Here is a 19,432-nt window from a genome sequence, read left to right as displayed (position 1 = left end):
CGTGAGCCACATGCGGCTCTTTGGCCCCTTGAAGGTGGCTCTTCCACAAAATACCACCACGTGCGGGTGCACACGTACAGTGCGATTGAAACTTCGTGGCCCATGCGCAGAAGTCGGTATTTTGTGGAAGAGCCCCACTCAAGGGGCCAAAGAGCCGCATGTGTCTCGCGAGCCGCAGTTTGCCGACCACTGGCTTAGGGTATTTGGCAGGTGTTGATTGGTGGTTCAATGTATAGTCCATATAAGATACATGGTTAGTCACTCAGGTATTTCGGGCTGCAGGTATGGTTAGGCAGTCACTCAGGTATTTCTGGGCTGCAGGTTAGATCATACTCCGCCCACCAGTTGGGGGAAGGGAGGATCTATCACGTACAGTTAACACAGGATCAGATGGCCAGAAAATCTGCTGCTGCTGCTCATTTCTACCATTATTTCTCTCTTTCTCTCTTTACATTTTTTTAAAACATTCATTTTTTAGAGAGAGGGGAAGGGAAAGGGAGAGAGAGAAAAACATCAATGTGAGAGAGAAACCAATCGGAAAATTGGTGATTTTAGGTAAAGTGAATTACCAAAATGATGAAGGATTAAAGGGTGAACTTAAAGGTACTGCTCTTATTTTACTGAGTAGGTTCTACTGATCTCCTGTACTGGGGGCTCTTTTGATGCCTAGTGTACCCACTTTGTCTCCAAAACCATAGAGATAGGGCTGGAGGCAGGTGACCTCGCAGATTTTAAATGAAACTGAAATGAAAGTTCACTTCCTCTTCGTGGATAACTCATGTGACAAGTTCCAATTTCTTTTTAAAGTCAAATTTAGCTGAAGTCTCTTCGCTGCCTTTGAAATCTTTGGAGAGAGACCACCTTCAAGCATTCTTAATATGGGAGCACCCGCTGGTTCCAATATGTATGTACTGTCTGGGTTTTGTTTTCTCGCATTTGGTCTTTAAACCCTTTCTGTTTTCAGCTTGCTCTGCCTGCCAGGTTTTAAATCTTTGGTTTCAGGAAGTAAACTAAAAAATCAAATGGCTCAATTTGCCTCTTTGCTTTTGGACTAAAAGGAATTTATTTTTGAAAAGTTAAATGTGTGCTGGACATCTAAGCCTGAGGCTGAAATGTAGTTTTCTTTGGCGTATAATTTGAAGATTTACATGGTTACAATTCCAATTATTTTGAATTAAAAAGAAACGGAATTAAAAGGACAATCCAGTTTGAGAAAGGGTTAGTCACTGAATTTCTGTTAAAATGTTTTTTTATTAAATAGATAAGTGGTGTTTTCAAAAGAAGTTAATTGCTTCCTTTGAAATCAATATTTTGATTGCTGGGGGGAAAGTTTAAAAAATTAACTCAATAAAATGACCTTTGGATGTGAAAAGAATACTTGGGAGTTGTCTTTTAACTACCTCTAAATGTTGTGAATATTTAAATCGGCCAGTTAAGAAGAACACACATTCAAAAATTCTGAGAATAAATGATTTTTCCGAGGTTTGCCTTCCCCTTAATAAGAAAAGAGGATTTCCCTTGATTAGATTTGTTGGCAAATCCTGGAAAGTCCCTGCTTCCTGCAACAATGTCAACCCTGAAAGTGAGTTTGGTTTACCAAATACCAGGAAATTTCTGAAAATCACTTTTTAAAGAGCTAATAAGCATTAGTAGTAGCATTTCTGGCATAAATCTGCAGTTATTCCCTGTGACTATACAGGGTGGGGCAAAAGTAGGTTTACAGTTGATTGTATGGAAAATAATACAATAATTCACAAAAATAGCACAAAAATAAATTTTGTACATGAAACAGTGTTTATTACAAGAATAAACTCTGTACATGAGTTTATTCTTGTATTATTATTTATTACTTAGTTATTGTATTATTTTCATACGAACAACTGTAAACCTACTTTGCCCCACCCTGCATATCCTCCCAAACTTTTCCTGTGTAATTCTGATTTGCAGTATTCTGTCCCTTTGACAGACTTTGCATTGCTATTTTTTGTTACGAAAGATATGGTCACAATAGATGCAGCTAACAGCTACTCTTCCGATGTGACCTTTCCTTTCACAGAATGAAATGGCTGCTCCTGGTTCTCCTGGGGTGCTCCTCTGCCATGGCACAGCTGCACAAAGACCCCACGCTGGATCACCACTGGGATCTCTGGAAGAAAACCTATGGCAAGCAATACACAGAAGAGGTAGACGGGATTGCCAATTGAGCGATCTGCTTTTATTCCAGTGCTCTGTGCTTTATCCCTCTCAAATTATATTCTTACAAGCAGTGTTTTCAATAAATGTTCCGTTCACATTTCTTGCCAGATTCTGCTCTTGGTACAGCAGGAAACAAAAAAAACTAAAGTTCCTGTTTTTATAGAGCTTATACCCTAGTAGGAGAGACAGGAAATAAGTCAATAAGTAAGCAGGTATATAGTATGTTAAACGGTGATAAGTGAAGTAGAGAAAAACAAAGCGAGGCATGGAGGGTAGGAAGGGCCCTGGGTGATGGCTGGGGGAGGCTGGGAATGATTATTCTATAGGACAGTCAGGGAAGGCCTCACATACTGGTATAAGGTGACATTTGAGCAGAGAATGGATAGAAGCCAGGGAGCAAGCAAAGTGGATAACTAGAGTGAAGGTCCCAGGCCATGAGGAAAGAGTACATGTTTGGGAAATAAAAGACCCTGATTTCCGCCCCTGGCAGATGGAATGCCAGATGTTGTTTCTTGACTCTCACTTCCCACTTTGTACTCTTGTTTTTATTTCAAAACATACTTATTGATTTTGATTTTAAGTCCTTAACCCTAGTGCTCCAAATAACTAAGTCCTGTAACTACAGGGTGTCCCCCCAAAAGGTATACATACTTTGAATAATTATAAAGGCAGTATTTATTAAAATACATTTCATTTTCAAAATGTAGTAGAACCGACAGACATTGTATATATACATTTTGTGGGACACTCTGTACATAATACTAATGAGTTTGTAGGCAAACATGCAATTACTTATTTGATATATCATTTCTGTATAAAAAGATACTTTGAGTAGAACATGCACTCTGAGTTGTTTTCTTGGAACGATGAACTTCACCCTCACTCTAATTTCCAAGTCCACTAGAGTTAGATGTGCAGATGGCACCACTGTCTGGTTAAATTAAAGCTATCTCTCTTTTTAATGATTTCACTCCCTAAGGAGAAATAAAAATGACTTTCCATTGGTATCTTACCTTAATTTATTTAATTATCCTACTTTACTTACCTCAATAAGTTCATTTCTTGTTTCCTTTCCTATACTTCATTATATTTATTTTTCTTTATTCAGTTTTTTCAATTCTAGTGGTTTAGAATAATAAATACCAGAAGAAAATGGAGAAATAGCTTCAAATCACTAAAGAAACATAGCTAGAAATATATAATCAGTTAAACTATCTTTCAAGATTGAGGGCAAAAAAAATTTTTTTAAACCTGTAAAGATTTCATGAATTTACTACCTACGGAGGATATACTTCAACCAATAGCACTTTGTAAAAAAAACCAAAAAAAAAACTCTTTAGCAGATTGAAGAAGTTCATTATATATCATAAAATAATATTAATCACATCCAGCAATTAAGAGCAAGAATTAAGATTAATATACAGTTTTACCCGTTATATTGAATATATTCATTTATTTAGATGCCCCCTTGCAGATCCGCATTTGGTAGAATGCTTCATAATATGTTTATTTTCATTACTGAACACTTATTTGTGCAGGATTCAGTACAACTATGTTCTTTTTCCTTACATATTAGAATGAGGAAGTAACACGACGTTTCATCTGGGAAAAGAATCTGAAATTTGTGATGCTTCACAACCTGGAGCATTCAATGGGAATGCATTCATATGATTTAGGCATGAACCACCTGGCAGACATGGTAGGTAAACCACAGATAATCCTACTCTTATCTCTTGGTAAGCATGATTTCTGTCTTTCAAAAGCAAATTGAAAGTAAATGACAAAGGCCAGTTATTTACATGTACGTTAGTTAGAAAAATGCAGAATTTAAAGACAAGAATTTGTACAGATTCCTTTAGTCCTACTGTGACCACTTTCCTTAACAAATCCCTTCTTTATTTTAAACTCATAGACTACTATTGTTTTTAGTTTTTATTAATTTTAGAAAGCATTGCCTAATTTTTTAAAGCCTGATAAGACTACTCACAATCTTGTAGTTACCATACTCATGTAAGTCTAAATTGACAATTTAATATGATCCACCTGCTTTCTTAATTGGGGAATGCAGGGATGTAATATCACACAAAAAAAATCTCCCATTTTAGACTCTGAACTACCCTGCAAAACTGCACCACTGTGGCCAAAATTAAGAATCATAGGATCATTTGAGATCTTGTTCCTTGGAATCACCGTACCCCTTGGAAGGGAACATCCTAGGTAGATTAAATTCCCACTTAAATGTTGGACTCTCCTTTGTAATGCTTTCTCACAAGAAAGACCAATTCAGTTCACTTTTTAGACAGCTCTTTTATAGAATTACTAGGGGCCCGGTGCACGAAATTCGTGCACTGGGGGGGGGGTGTCCCTCAGCCCAGCCTGCCCCCTCTCACATACTGGGAGCCCTCAGGCGTTTACCCCCATCACCCTCCAATCGCAGGATCGGCCCCTTGCCCAGGCCTGACGCCTCTGACAGAGGCGTCAGGCCTGGGCAGGGGACCCTCATTTACCCCCATCACTGGTTCTGCCCCCAGCCCAGGCCTGATGCCTCTGGCCCAGGCATCAGGCCTAGGCAGGGGACCCCCAGACCCCTCCGATTGCTGGCTCTGCCCCTTGCCCAGGCCTGATGCCTCCGCCAGAGGCGTAGACCCCCATCACCCTCCAATCGCCTGATCGGCCCCTTGCCCAGGCCTGATGCCTCTGCCAGAGGTGTCAGGCTTGGACAGGGGACCCCCATCTCCCCCCGATCACTGGCTCTGGCCCCCGCCCAGGCCTGAGGCCTCTGGCCAGGAATCATGCCTGGGCAGGGGACCCCCATCTCCCTCTGATCGCTTGCTCCACCCCCCCACCCAAGCCTGACGCCTCTGACCCAGGCTTCAGGCCTGGGCAAGGGGACCATCATATCCCCCCAATCCCCGGCTCCGCCCCCCGCCCAGGCCTGATGCCTCGGCCAGAGGAGTTGACCCTCATCACCCTCCGATCACCAATCACTGGATCGGCCCCTTGACCAGGCCTGAGGCCTCCAGCAGAGGTGTCAGGCCTGGGCAGGGGACCCCCAGCTCCCCGCGGTTGCAGGCTCCGCCCATGCCCAGGCCTAATGCCTCTGGCTGAGGCGTCTGGCTCGGGCAGCGGGGACCCGCAGCTGCAGCGGCCCCGCGATCGTGGGCTCTGCTTTAGGCCCAGGCAAGGGACCCCTAGTTCCCGGGACTGCCAGCTTCGACCGTGTCCAGCTCCCATCGCTGGCTCCACCCCTATTTCCTGCTATCACTGGCCAGGGTGGCAAAGGCGCCTGATTCTCCGATCATGGCTGGGGGGCAGGGCAAAGGCGGCCCCAGGGCCGCCTTTTCCCTGCCCCCCAGCTCTTAGCTCCCCCCTGGGTTTCCGATCACTGTCAGTGGCAGGGGGCTTCTTCCTGCTTTCCCTTTCGCCTCCCTGCATTGTGCCTACGTATGCAAATTAACCGCCATCTTGTTGGCAGTTAACTGCCAATCTTAGTTGGCAGTTAACTGCCAATCTTAGTTGGCAGTTAACTGCCAATCATAGTTGGCAGTTAATTTGCATATAGCCCTGATTAGCCAATGAAAAGGGTATCGTCGTACGCCAATTACCATTTTTCTCTTTTATTAGTGTAGATGCCTTGCTTTGAACCAAAAATCTATCTCCCAGTAACTTCTAGTTTTTATAATTTTCTTCTCCTTCCCACTGTCTAACTGGGATATTAATGCAAAATGTAAGAGTAAAAAAGAGACCCAGACAATTCACCCACGAGGTAGTTAACAGTATCTATGATGGTCAAAACTACCACTTGTTTTTTCTCAGATGTCAAATACACGGAGTGGCCAGATTATTATGACCACCCCATCAGTACTTCATTGACACTTCCAAAAATACTGAATATTGAAAACATCCTAAGCAAATACTCTCAAGGTTTTATTATTATTATTTGCATAACTAATTCACTTCACTGTACTGATGGGGGGTGGTCATAATAATCTGGCCAGTCATAATAATCTGGCCACTCAGTGTATATTCAGAGTTATAGTTACTAGGATATTGAAAAGCAGGATATAAATAAAAGGATATATATACATTTTTTTGCCTTGTAGACGAGTGAAGAAGTAATGTTATTGATGAGTTCCTTAAGAGTTCCCAGCCAATGGCAGAGAAATGTCACTTTCAAGTCAAACCCTAATCAAAAATTACCTGATTCTATGGACTGGAGAGACAAGGGGTGTGTTACCGAAGTGAAAAACCAGGTGAGTACCATCATGCCAGGCCTCTGTACCCCAGGTAGAGTTCTCTCTCCTGTAAATATTTAGTCTAGCTACATAATTTGGCAGTGAATCTCCCTTATGTACTTTCTAATTATTTTTATTATTCTGTCTTCTCAACTAAATTGTGAGCTTCTTGAGAGCAAGGACCACATACCATACTTTATTTGTATTCCTCACTAACGATTAGAGCCACATTATACAAAAACTGTGAACTAAGCAAATAGGTCAAGACAGACTTTCAGTGCTCATGCTATCCATCGACTGCACTGGACCCTCCACCATGCTAACTGCTTGAGAAACAATATTGTCTGTGAGAGAATATCTCCCTCCATCTCACTTATGAAATTCAGGTTGGAAGGAGAGGAAGGAGTTAGAGCTCAGAGTAAATAGCACAATTGATTCGATTAGGCTTGCATTGTTAGAAAAAGAAATACAGCTTTAAATTTTTGTTTCTATGTTTTTATATTTCTTTTATTTTGCTTGTAAAAAAAAAAGCTACAAAAATCCTAAATTAGGGCTAAATAGGAGTAAAACACATATATCACCTTAGAGATCTAGGTAAGGAAGACTCAGAATATTCTAAGCACCTGCCCCGGCTTGTGACCCATAAAGAATGTAAAAATTAATGAGTGAATGCTACTGTTCATCTCTTTTTCCACCTAGTTATTTTTATTTCAACTAGTTTTGGGTTTCTTTTTTAAAAAAATATATTTTATTGATTTTTACAGAGAGGAAGGGAGAGAGATAGAGAGTTAGAAACATTGATCAGCCGCCTCCTGCACATCTCCTACTGGGGATGTGCCCGCAACCCAGGTACATGCCCTTGACCGGAATCGAACCTGGGACCCTTCAGTCCGCAGGCCGACGCTCTATCCACTGAGCCAAACTGGTTTCGGCTAGTTTTGGGTTTCTTAATGGAGATTATCTAAAATAAAAGTATGGGAAGATCTGATAAACTACTTATTTAGGTGTTGACTATAAATAATGTAATGAACTTCTTTCCCTGGGTGCTTGCATTTTAATAGGTGATTTTGCTTAAACCAAAAGCAAATTCAGTGTGCTTTCTTTGGGTAGAGAGCAAGGTGGGATGAGAAAAGAAGAGAGAGCAATTATGATTGGGCTCTGGACCCTCTATACCTTTTGTTTTTCTGTTTGTGAAATATCTTTGGATTTAAAAATTCAGAAGCTAAAATAAATTTTTGACCTTATGTTTCAGGCATGGCATCATTTGGCAGGAGAAAGGGCATTTTAGATCAAGGGAATCACCCCAGCTCCTTTCAAATCATTTTATTGTAGGAAACTATTTCCTTTATTTATGGGTGAAAATAGCTTGGATTTAGTACATGCTTAATAAGTACTGTTTCTTAATATGTTTGAATATGGCAATTATGCTTTGAGCTCAGCCATTTGCAAATCTTTCTCAAGGCTGAACCTTGCCCAGAGAATGAGCAGGGGTTTAGCCTTCATTCCCATTGTCTAAGACAATGATTGTCAAACCTTTTTCATCCCATGGTACAAATAAACAAATTACTAAAATCTGTGTCACAACAACAACAAAATTTTTTTGCTTATCTGACACAAAAAATAGGTATAATTTTGATTCATTCATACTGGACAGCTATTGTGTTAGTTGTCATTTTTGAAAAATATGTTTTTATTGATTTTATAAAGGAAGGGGGGGGAGGAGGAGGAGAGAGAGAAAGAAAGACAGAGAAACATGATGAGAGAAAAACATCAATTGGCTGCCTACCAAATGCCCCCCTACTGGGGCTCAAGCCCTGAAAACCAGGCATGTGCCCTAACAGGGAATGGAACCCGTGACCTCTAGGTGCCTGGGACAATGCTCAACCAACTGAACCTCATCGGCCAGGGCAGCTGTTGTCACGTTTTTATTTGACAATCTAAGGGAAAAGAAGTCAGTTTCCTTGTATGTTTTAAAAATTCTTGCAGCACACCAGTGTGTTACGGCCTACCAGTTGAAAATCACTGGTCCAAGGAGAAGAGGAAATAATAGTGGGGGAGCTCTTCCGAGAACTATGGACAGGGCTGACATGTTGGGTGTTGCCCAATTTGGGTGTTATAACTTTCTATGATTGCCTATATGACTCTGTCTCTGTTTCAGGGTTCTTGTGGTTCCTGTTGGGCTTTCAGTGCTGTGGGGGCCCTGGAAGCACAGCTGAAGCTGAAGACAGGAAAGCTGGTGTCTCTGAGTGTCCAGAACCTGGTGGATTGCTCAACTGGAAAATACAGCAATAAAGGCTGCAATGGTGGAATCATGACAGAGGCTTTCCAATATATCATTGACAACAATGGCATTGATTCAGAAGCTTCCTATCCCTATAAAGCCATGGTGTGTCACAAGGAAATATTTTGGGCTGTCCCATGATCTTATATCCCTTGACTGACTGTACTAAACTCACCACCAAGCCAATTGCTTGAGAAACAGTGTTATGCGTATAAGAATCCTGATTAGGAATTCTAAATTCTCAAGAGTTCTCTTTCTTATGCAAGAGCCTTCTTAATTTATCAGTGGCATATTGGTTTTAGACAAGCAAATACAATTCATGCTTAGAAGTGGAATTTCAGCAAACCTTCCTTAAAATTCTTTCTAAATATCTGCCTGGTATTTAAACTCTGTCCTGTAGCCTCCCATGATCACTCTTATCTCGGATCATCAACCACATCATTCTTCTAGCTACTAAAAAACTAAGTAATGCTCTCTTCCTCCTCCTTGTGAGTTCATAATATATTTTATTAAACAATATAAGTAATATATCCGTCTATATTGCAGAAAATTTAGAAAAGGTAAAGTTACTCCAAAACCTCCTACCTTATCTTCTATTATTTTGGTTTATTTCTTTCAAGTTCTTTTTCTACTAAGCACTTAAAAAGCATAGTTGTATAAACAAACATGAATCGGTAACCCCCCCTTTCCCACATGAAATATACTGTTTTCCATATTACATGGTTGTTATAAACCATTATTTAAACTGCAGATCATCTTGTAGGCATTATATTACCAAAAAGATTTTAAAGCTCTAGTCTAGAGTTTATGATCTTTATGTTGTACACCCCTACAATCCACCTTAGAGTGTGAGGGACATTATCCTGGCAACTTATGCACATATGAAGATGTGCATAATGTAAAACAATAGAATAATTCTATATATCCTCTGCTATTGATGAAACATGGAACTGGGCTTTGGAAGATTTGATTTTTCTTTCTTCAAAAACAGGAAGGCACCTTAGATACTTGAAAAGGCTAAATGAGGAAAGAAAAGATATTTGAAGTCCAAACTTAGGATATTGGTGATTTATGAAAGAAAGTGAAGTATACTTCTTTATCTAATTTATACTTTTTTTTTTTTTTTTTTTTGCAGGATGGAAAGTGCCAGTATGATGTAAAAAATCGAGCTGCCACATGTTCAAAGTATGTTGAACTTCCTTTTGGTAGTGAAGAGGCCTTGAAAGAAGCTGTGGCCAATAAAGGACCTGTGTCTGTTGCTATAGATGCGAGCCATCCTTCTTTCTTCCTCTACAGAAGTGGTAAAACTCAGATATAGTATCCTCTTGTTATATTCTGCCCTTGCACTATTAGAAAGAATATTACCCACCTCTGAACGTTTTGAGTAGGATAAACAGAACCCTCCATTTCATATACACATTTTATACCCAGTTCTAATTAGTAAAGTAATACTTACCAAAGTTTACTAACACTATATGCCAAGTACCATGATGATGAATTCTTTCTATGCATTATCTCATTTAATCCTCACAATAACCCTATTTTACAGATGAAAAATCTTAGGTTAACTTGCCTAAAGTCACACATTCTGAAAATGGTTAGCTGGGATTAGAAACTGTGCTACTTGACTCCAGCACCTGTGCTCCTAACCACTGTAGCCACTGTGGACTACAGGTGCAGCATAGCAGTATAAAGGAGGGCACCCATTGATGGGTAGAAGGCTATAATATTTTTTCTAAACCTCACCTTACAAATAATTTCATCTAGCCCTGGCTGGTATGCTCAGTGGTTAGAGTGTTGGCCCCCACATACCTCAGGGTTGTTGGTTTGATTCCCAGTCAAGGACACGTACCTGGGTTGCAGGTTCACTCCCCGCCCCCCTGTCGGAGTACATATGGGAGGTAACCAGTCGATGTGTCTCTCTCACATCGATGTTTCTTTCTCTCCTCCTTCCTCCCTCCCTTCTACTCTCTCTGAAAAGCAATGGAAAAAATATCCTCAGGGGAAGAGTAACAAAAAATTTTAACAAAATCATTTAATCTACTAAGGAATGAAAATGTATGGAAGAAACAATTTAGGAATATTTACACAAAGAAATTCAGGAGGCCCTGGCTGGCTAGCTCTGTTGGTTAGATGGTCATCTGGATAGGACACGGTGATGGGTCCCATTCCCTGGTCAGGGCACATATAAGAAGCACCAATGAATGCATAGGTAGCTGGAACAACAAAGCAATCTCTCCCTCTCTCTCATAAAAAAAAAAGAAATACAATAACTGTACATAAGTTAAAAATAATTAGAAAAGGGTGACAGTTTTATCAAAGAAAACTTCTTAGGAAACTTGACAAAAAAACTGACAAACACAGCATTGATGGCAAAGAAGAATATAAATAGTTTAAAAATTAGAGTATAGGTTCCTAAAATTTTAATTAACCTTAGCCATATATGCAAAACAGTCTAGTAAAAGTAATAGCATTTTCAAATGTCCTTCATTGTCACATACCATTCACTCTTTCTATCTCCACCCATTTTATTCTCAGGTGTCTACTATGACAAAGCCTGTACTCTAAATGTGACTCATGCTGTATTAGTGGTTGGCTACGGTAACTATAATGGGAAAGACTACTGGCTTGTGAAAAACAGGTAATATATTTGTACTTCAATGTATATTTAATTAAAATCAGGAATTGGAGGGAGCCTCAACAAATGCTTTCTTGTGATTATGGTGATGATCATGATATTGACAATGATAACATCTTATAAAGTGACATTCTAAATAACTCAGTGCCCCCATTTCTTCACTTCCTATTGTGCTTTCAGCACTTTGTCTTCATGGCTGATCTTCTATAATACTTTTCTGATCATTCCTTCTTGATCTCCTTTAAGAATACTTACTCCTCTGCTTAGCTCACAAATGTTGGTCTTTCCTCCAGGGCTCCATCCTTTGCCCATTACTCTTCTTATTCTATATTTTTCTTGGGTAACATCCTTCCATTCTTAGGATTTTTAGCTATATACTATACTAGAAGCCCGATGCATGAAATTCGTGCAGGAGTCGGCCTTCCTTGCCCCAGCTGCCAGCACTGGCTTCCCTCTGGTACCAGGGACCTGGGCTTCCCTCACAGCCCCAGCTTTGTCCGGAAAGTCGTCCAGAAGGAAGTCCGGAAGGACATCCGATCTAATTAGCATATTACACTTTTATTATTATAGATACTTTCAAATCTCTAACTCTAATTCTGACCTCTGCCCTGAACTTCAAACTTATTTATTGGGATATATTCACTTCTGTGTATCTTATTTTCTCCAAACTCAATATATCCAAGGAATTCGTTACCCTCTCTACCATACTGTCCTTCCCTAGAGCTTCCCATCTCACTAAATGACAATAACACACAACACAGTCACCCCACCCTATTAGATACTATGGATTTGTCTAGACCCCTCCAGATCCAATCAAGCAACAAGTCAAATTAATTTTTCTTCATATCTGTCCTTGCTTCTGTTTCCTCTCCATTTCTTCTTTTATTGCTCCAGGTCAGACATTTCTTACCTGGACTAGTCCTGTAGCCTTCTAATTTTAATCTCAAATCCATCTTTCATACTGCTTCCAAACTGGTCTGTCTAAAAATATGAGTCTGAACTTATAACTCTTCTACTTAGTACCATTCAGTGTAAAATTAATATTCCCTAGTAAAGACAAGTTGTCTATGCTGTGGTTCCTACCTGCCTGGTCAGCCTCAACTTCTGGCACTTGTTGTCTTACACTTCTGATTCTAGTTATATTGAATTATACACAGTTATAGTTCCTATTCATATATTCAAATATTATCTTTACCACAAATCAGACTGTCAACCTTTTGGTGCACAGGATGATGCTCAACCAACTGAACCACCTTGGTCGGGCAGCTAACTTTTAATACTGAGATGACTCCATAGGTTTTAGAGCTAAGTACTGTTTCACATCATTTGATGTACATTCAGAAAACATAAAGCCCTCAATTTGGCTCAGTGGATAGAGTGTCGGCCTGTGGACTGAAGGGTCCTGGGTTCGATTCCTGTCAAGGATCCTGGTTGCCGGCTTGGTCCCCAGTAAGGGGTGTGCAGGAGGCAGCCAATCAATGATTCTCTCTCATCATTGATGTTTCTCTCTCTCTCTCTCTCTCTCTCTCTCTCTCTCTCTCTCTCTCTCTCTCTCTCTCCATTCTTCTCTGAAATCAGTAAAAATATATTTAAAACAAAACAAAACAAAAAAACCATAAAGAGGCTTTTAATATAGTCCCAAATCAAGTTTAAATAGAAAGAGAAATTTTATATATATTTAAATATACTAATGACACTAAGTCACAAGACTAAGGCATATTAGAAGTACTTCTTTGATAAGATAGGGAAAATCTGTTTTGATTCAGATCCCATAATAAATCCTTAACTTCATTCAAGTATACTCTGGGGATTAAAAACAAAACAAAAAACAGACCTGAAGAATTACCAGAATCTCAGCATTATTCCTCTCCAGGGCTATGTCAAAGGCAGATTTATCAAACTTGCTGAAAGCATGGACATCAGCTCCATATTTGATAAGCAGCTCTACAACATCTCGATGGTGGTATTCTGTGGCCCAATGCAAAGCTGTCATCTTCAGCATATACTTGGCATTCACATCTGCACCATTCTGTCATAGAAAAGTAATGTTTCACTGGTTACAACAGCACACGTGCAAGATCCCATCACCAATACAGAGAATTTCCATAGATTACACATATTCAAATTTAGATCATGCTTAAGAAATATCAAAGGGAAAAACATTTCTCAAATTATCGTGCAGTTGATAGACACTAGGGCAAATGATACCTCATTTAAAATAAGCAATATTTTTACTTATATCTTGTTGACTCCATATAGTATTTACCTTTAATACTAAGTATTCTAAATTCCCTTCTCCATTGAAATTGTTCTTCTTAAAGATTATATATTTCTTTTAGTGTTTAAATCTAAAACCTCTTTTCAGTATTTATTTGTTCAATAAGCATTTACTAGGCATCTATAACATGACAAGCATTATCTAGGCTGTGGAGATACAAAAGTTAGTAAGAAATTATCCTTTCCTGATAATGGGGAATTAGATATATTTTTAAATAATAAAGTATAACACATGGTATAATGACATATGTCTCAATGATTATGGGACCATAGAGGAAGAGATTCCTAACTGCCTCCACAGAGAAGGCACTACTTGTACTAAGTTTTCAGAGGAGGAATTGCTCCTGTATCGGAGGAGAAAAATAAGTTCCCCAATGACCCGAAAAGCCTATGCCATGGCACAGAAATGTGAAAGACTTCTCTGCTTTATAAACTCTCTGCTGCAGTTCTTTCTCCTTCTTTTTTTAAATTCTCATTTGAGGACATGCTTTTAATTGATTTTATTTATTGTTAAATATGTTTTTATTGATTTCAGAGAGAGGAAAGGAGATGGAGAGCTGCACTTTTTATTGCTTACTTTAGAATTCCCTGCCCTATGCCTTTTCTACAGTAGTCTCTCAAAAATATTTAATTGACATTCCCTAAAGGAATTTAAGTTTGATAGAAAATGATCACCTATGATCCTATTATGCAAAAACATTCAGTGGTGGGGCCTTCAAAAGAATAATAACACGCATTCCCTGCATAAGGCATAGTTACAAAGTAGGAGGATTAAAGGTTTGGAATGGACCTTTCAGTGTTTTCTTTACATATTAAGTATTCATCAAAACAGGGTGACGCAAGAGTAGGTTTACAATTGTTCATATGGAAAATAATACAATAATTAATAAGTAATAATACAAGAATAAACTCTGTGTTTCACATACTCACAATTAAAAACCTACTTTTGCGCCTCCCCCCCCCCCCCCCCCGGAAAAGCACTAAACTCTTCTAAACTTCCTTTGAAAATTGCCTAAAGGTCCTTGGGAAATTATTATATTATTTTGTTCTAATTTTGTTTCACAGCTTTTTATTTTTTGAAACAATTTTATTTATTGATTTGAGAGAGAGGAAGGGAGAGGGAGAGAAAGAAAGAAAGAAACATCGATTTGTTGTTCTACTTATTTATGCATTCATTAGTTGATTCTTTTTTTTTTTTAATATATTTTATTGATTTTTCACAGAGAGGAAGGGAGAGGGATAGAGAGTTAGAAACATCCATCAGCTGCCTCCTGCACACCCACCACTGGGGATGTGCCCGCAACCAAGGCACATGCCCTTGACCGGAATCGAACCTGGGACCCTCCAGTCTGCAGGCTGACACTCTATCCATTGAGCCAAACCAGTCAGGGCCATTAGTTGATTCTTGTATGTGCCCTGGCCAGGGATCAAACCTACAACCTTGGTGTGTTGGGACAATGCTCTAACCAACTGAGCTACCTAGCCAGGCCTGCAGCTTTTTATATAGAGTTGCTTTATGAGAAACACAATCTAAGAGATAAAATATTGATAATGTGGCATTCATTTGTAATTTTGTGTTATTTCTTTTTCTAAAGCTGGGGCCTCCACTTTGGTGAACAAGGATATATTCGAATGGCAAGAAATAGCGGAAATCATTGTGGGATTGCTAGTTATGCCTCTTACCCAGAAATCTAGAGGATCTCTTCATTATATAACAAGTCAAGAAAGATGAAACGCTTTCTCTTCGATTTTACCTGCTAAAACTAGTAGAAATAAGTGTGTCATGATCAATGTAAATATATAGTTTGACTCTTCTACTTTTTTAACTTTGCAGATCTTGAAAAATTTTGCAAAGTAAAAATTAATAATATATTATAGATATAACTGTATGAGGATTAGTCAACCTAATCCAATTTGTCATTGTCTTATTTTACCTCTTTGTCTTTTTATGTCCCCTGATATCCTTTTGTAATTTGATGGAATATGCTTAATAATTATCTGTCTTTTCAACTTAGTATCATTACCACATAACATTCTTTTCTTATTCTTAGGTAATATTATAATCTATCATGAAAAAGTAAATTGTGGTATGCTGGTGATGGGCTATGGCAACTTTAATGGAAGAAACTATTAAGTTATTAATGTGGCTCAGATTGTATCTTTGCACATAAAAGCATTCAATAAATGTTTTAAATGAAGTTAAAGTAGACAAATACTTAAGAGACTGTCTGTTTTCACACATTTTGTAAGAATTATTTAATGACCAACAAGTAATATACTAATTCAATTATTAGCAATTTGGCCAGGACCTTTTTGGAGCAAATAATTAAATAAACCTGAATAAAATAACCAAACTGCATTTGTTTTTAATATTTAATATTCCATTTCATTTTTATCTAATTCAGATTGATCTTTCCTCACAACTGCTATAGATATGTAGATGGGTTCTGAAAAGGCAGCAAGAACTTTAAATTTTATAAGCTCATGCCTATGACATAAAATGTGTGTGGGACGATGTCATCAGTATATCTTAAACTGAACTTAAACTAATTTCGCTATCTCTTAATCCTTCTCCATAAAGTACATTTCCCCCCCATAAAGTACATTTTAAAGAATAAGAATTGCTAACTATAAAAACATGGTTATCCTATATAATAAAGAGCTAATATGCAAATAGTTGTCACACCCTCGCACCCTAGCACCGGGGCCAGGGGACCTGAGGCCAGGCTGGGGCACCTGAGGCCGTACCCCCCGCGCCAGCGCCTGGGCCCGGGGGACATGAGGCTGCATCCCTCCCACTATGCCCCCACCCCGGCGCCTGGGCCGGGGTACCTGAGGCCATGCTCCCTACCCCAGCGCTGGGGCTGGGGGACCTGAGGCTGCACACCCCCACCCAGCGCCAGGCCAGGGGACTTGAGGCTGCGCCCCCCACCCTGTGGGGCTTGATGGGGGTGTGGCTGGCCAGGTCAGCATCTCGCATGATTTTGAGGTGTATGCAGGTGGGCAGGGACTTGACTCTGAGTCCTGCAGCGCGCCCCAGACTCTGACAGGAGGGAGATTTTCATATACATTTTACGAATTTTCTTTCATCTCTGACACTTCTATTATAGAGAAAGGGCAAATAGCAACATTACAATATTTCCTCTAATTAATTCCCTTTTAATGTGCATGAATTTCATGCACCGGGCCACTAGTACTATATAATTATCATCAAATGTATAGAGACACATTATAATTAAAAATTATTTAGTTAAGCTCTGGCCGGTGTGGCTCAGTTGGTTGAACATTGCCCCATGCACCAAGAGGTCGCAGGTTCAATTCAGGGTCAGGGAACATGTCCAGGTTCAGGCTCTGTCCCTCACTGGGACATGCAGGGGGCAGCTGATTGGTGTTTCTCTCTCTCTCCCTTTCCTTTACCCTCTCTCTAAAATCAATAAAAATGTATTTTTTTAAAAGTATTTAGTTGAGTATTTTTTTATTTAAATTCTTAATTGTTTAAAGTATTATAGAAGTCTCCTGAGTATTCTTTTGTTGTTATTTTGCCCTTAATTTTTCAAGCACTGTAAATGGAATAAAAATTTGGGTTCTTTACCTTTGTCAGTCTAATGAAGCCTATGAACACCTTCTCAGAATAATGTTCTTAAGTGCATAAAATAAAATATATAGGATTACAAAGGAAGCTGATTATTAAAATGTTAAAATATAAATTTGTGCTATAGTAACATACTGTACATGTTTCTTTATAAATGCATTAAATAACAAGAGTTAATAACTATCTTTAATTTGAAGTAGTGATGAGCATATTTGAAGATATCTGCAAAAACTGTAAGGTGATATAAAAATATCTGAGTTTTCTTTTGGTTGTAAAATTACAAGTATTGCTAATTTGGTTTATGAACTACATAAAAGAAATGCTAACTTTTAGTTAGAGGTTAGGCCTGTATGTTCATGTAGAGTCTAATGTCACCGCAATAAAATTTAAAATAAAAAAATAAATAAATCAGTTAGAGGTTAGTGAAAATAAAGATATAATTTTTTGCCTGTCCAGTGTATCTCAGTGGTCGAGTGTTGACCTATGAACCAGGAGGTCACGATTAGATTCCATCGGGGCATATGCCGGGAGCTGTGGACTCGATCCCCAGGAGGGGTTGTGCAGGAGGCAGCCCATCAAGTCTCCGTCATCACTGATTTTCTATCTCTCCCTCTCCCTTCCTCTCTGAAATCAATTTAAAAAAACACATATTTAAGAAAAAAACAAAAAGCTTGCATTTCTCCTGTTAATCTATCTCTGTCTTTAAATTGTAGCCAACAACCCTAAGAAGAAGGTAGAGGAGAAATTATCCCTCCCCTACAGCATTATTATGATTCACAGATGGGCATTTACGGTTTCATATTTTTGTGGGTTTTTTCCCCTATAGTTATTAATGACTCAAAATAAATTTAACATGAAGCACCATACCATAAATTTAACATGTCGTCATTCGGGGTTTGGCTCCCCCCTCTGCCAGCACTGAAATTAGTTGTGATTGGGGCAAACCAGTTTTACTTGAATAGGTTTTCTCATCTCTAACACAGGAGTCGTATGTGCTGGGAGAGACATAGTAAGAGTAAGGTAGGAGAATGTGACAGTGAATGTGAAAGCTCTTTATAAACTTTAAGTGTGTGAGAAGTATAAACCACAATAATTATACCAGGGGATTTTCACTATTTTTGACCCTGAAAACAGGGTTCTAGTCTCCATCCTCTCCTATTTGACTCTGGGCAAATCTTTTCATATATGGAATCACTGTTTTCTAACTGATAATACAGACATATCAAGATTATGAATTACTATGATATGTTTACACTTCTAAACCAATTTATTTGGACATATAACAATCTGCAAACTAAGAAGTTTGTGCTGCTAGACAATCTCAAATTACCTACCAGCTCTGATTTTATTATTTTGTTTCTAAGTGAGACATTAATGATAGCCTAAACCAGAGGTTCTCAACCTGTGGGTCGCGACCCCTTTGGGGGCGAACAACCCTTTCACAGGGGTCGCCTAAGACCATCAGAAAACACAAATATAATTACATATTGTTTTGTGATTAATCACTATGCTTTAATTATGTTCAATTACCACTATAAGGTGGTAATGCACGATATGGTAGATTCAATAACGAAATCAGAGAAAACAATCCGAGATTACTATGGTTAATTAAACGGAGGTTGAGGACACTGGTCACGGCAGGAAATCTGTGCATATCGGCACAGCTGTGCACATGCACTTACTTAACCTCCCCCTCGGCATCTGGCTTTTCTAGTTGAGATGCGGCACCAGGTCCTTGGGATTCCCAGCCTGCCTTGCGCTACTCTTGGCGGGAAAGCTGACCTCGACGGGGGTCAAAAGGCTACTGACGCGCTTCTTCCGGGCAACCGTTGAAGGAAAGCGCATGCGCATTGGGCAGAGAGCGTGCTTCGCGGCGGTGCTCTCCTGGTCGCTGGTGCCTCTCCGTCAGACGTTATGTAATATATACGTTTGTGTCTGTTTTCCTTTATTAATTTCATTCGTAGTCGTAATATTTGCTTTTAAATCTCTTTTTCTGTCACCGGCTGCTTACTTTTAAGTTTCTTAGAGTCTTAATGGCGAAACATTCAGGGTAAAATGTATACTTAGTCAGAGGTCTTTGGAAGTAGGTTGACTCACGTCTCGTCCAGCCTTCGTCAGGATAACTTTAAATGTTTACAGTAAATAGACTCTTCTATGAACTTTTCTAGTTGAATTGTCTGATGAAGAAAAATGACATTGGGACCAAAAGATGG

At 39.2% G+C, this 19,432-nt stretch overlaps 1 protein-coding gene across 2 annotated transcripts; it reads left to right on the top strand.

Annotated features, from left to right (window-relative positions):
- The first annotated feature begins 536 nt into the window (after positions 1 to 536).
- CTSS (cathepsin S) lies at positions 537 to 15,981 on the top strand. 2 transcript variants are annotated; one of them, XM_059675462.1, is made up of 9 exons: positions 537 to 555; positions 808 to 904; positions 2,057 to 2,183; positions 3,773 to 3,895; positions 6,300 to 6,449; positions 8,590 to 8,817; positions 9,848 to 10,013; positions 11,251 to 11,353; positions 15,223 to 15,981. In XM_059675462.1, exons 2-9 carry the CDS (start codon positions 879 to 881, stop codon positions 15,320 to 15,322), a joined length of 1,023 nt encoding a protein of 340 aa, XP_059531445.1. In that variant the 5' UTR covers positions 537 to 555; positions 808 to 878; the 3' UTR covers positions 15,323 to 15,981. The 2 variants fall into 2 exon arrangements, with proteins under 2 accessions (XP_059531445.1, XP_059531443.1); XM_059675460.1 differs by lacking the exon at positions 537 to 555 and having other exon boundaries at positions 639 to 904.
- The last annotated feature ends 3,451 nt before the right edge of the window (positions 15,982 to 19,432 follow it).

The sequence above is a fragment of the Myotis daubentonii genome, chromosome 18 (genome assembly GCF_963259705.1).
Source record: "Myotis daubentonii chromosome 18, mMyoDau2.1, whole genome shotgun sequence".
NCBI classification, from domain to species: Eukaryota; Metazoa; Chordata; class Mammalia; order Chiroptera; family Vespertilionidae; genus Myotis; species Myotis daubentonii.
Note: the sequence above shows the minus strand (reverse complement) of the source record. Positions and strands in the feature narration are given on the sequence as shown.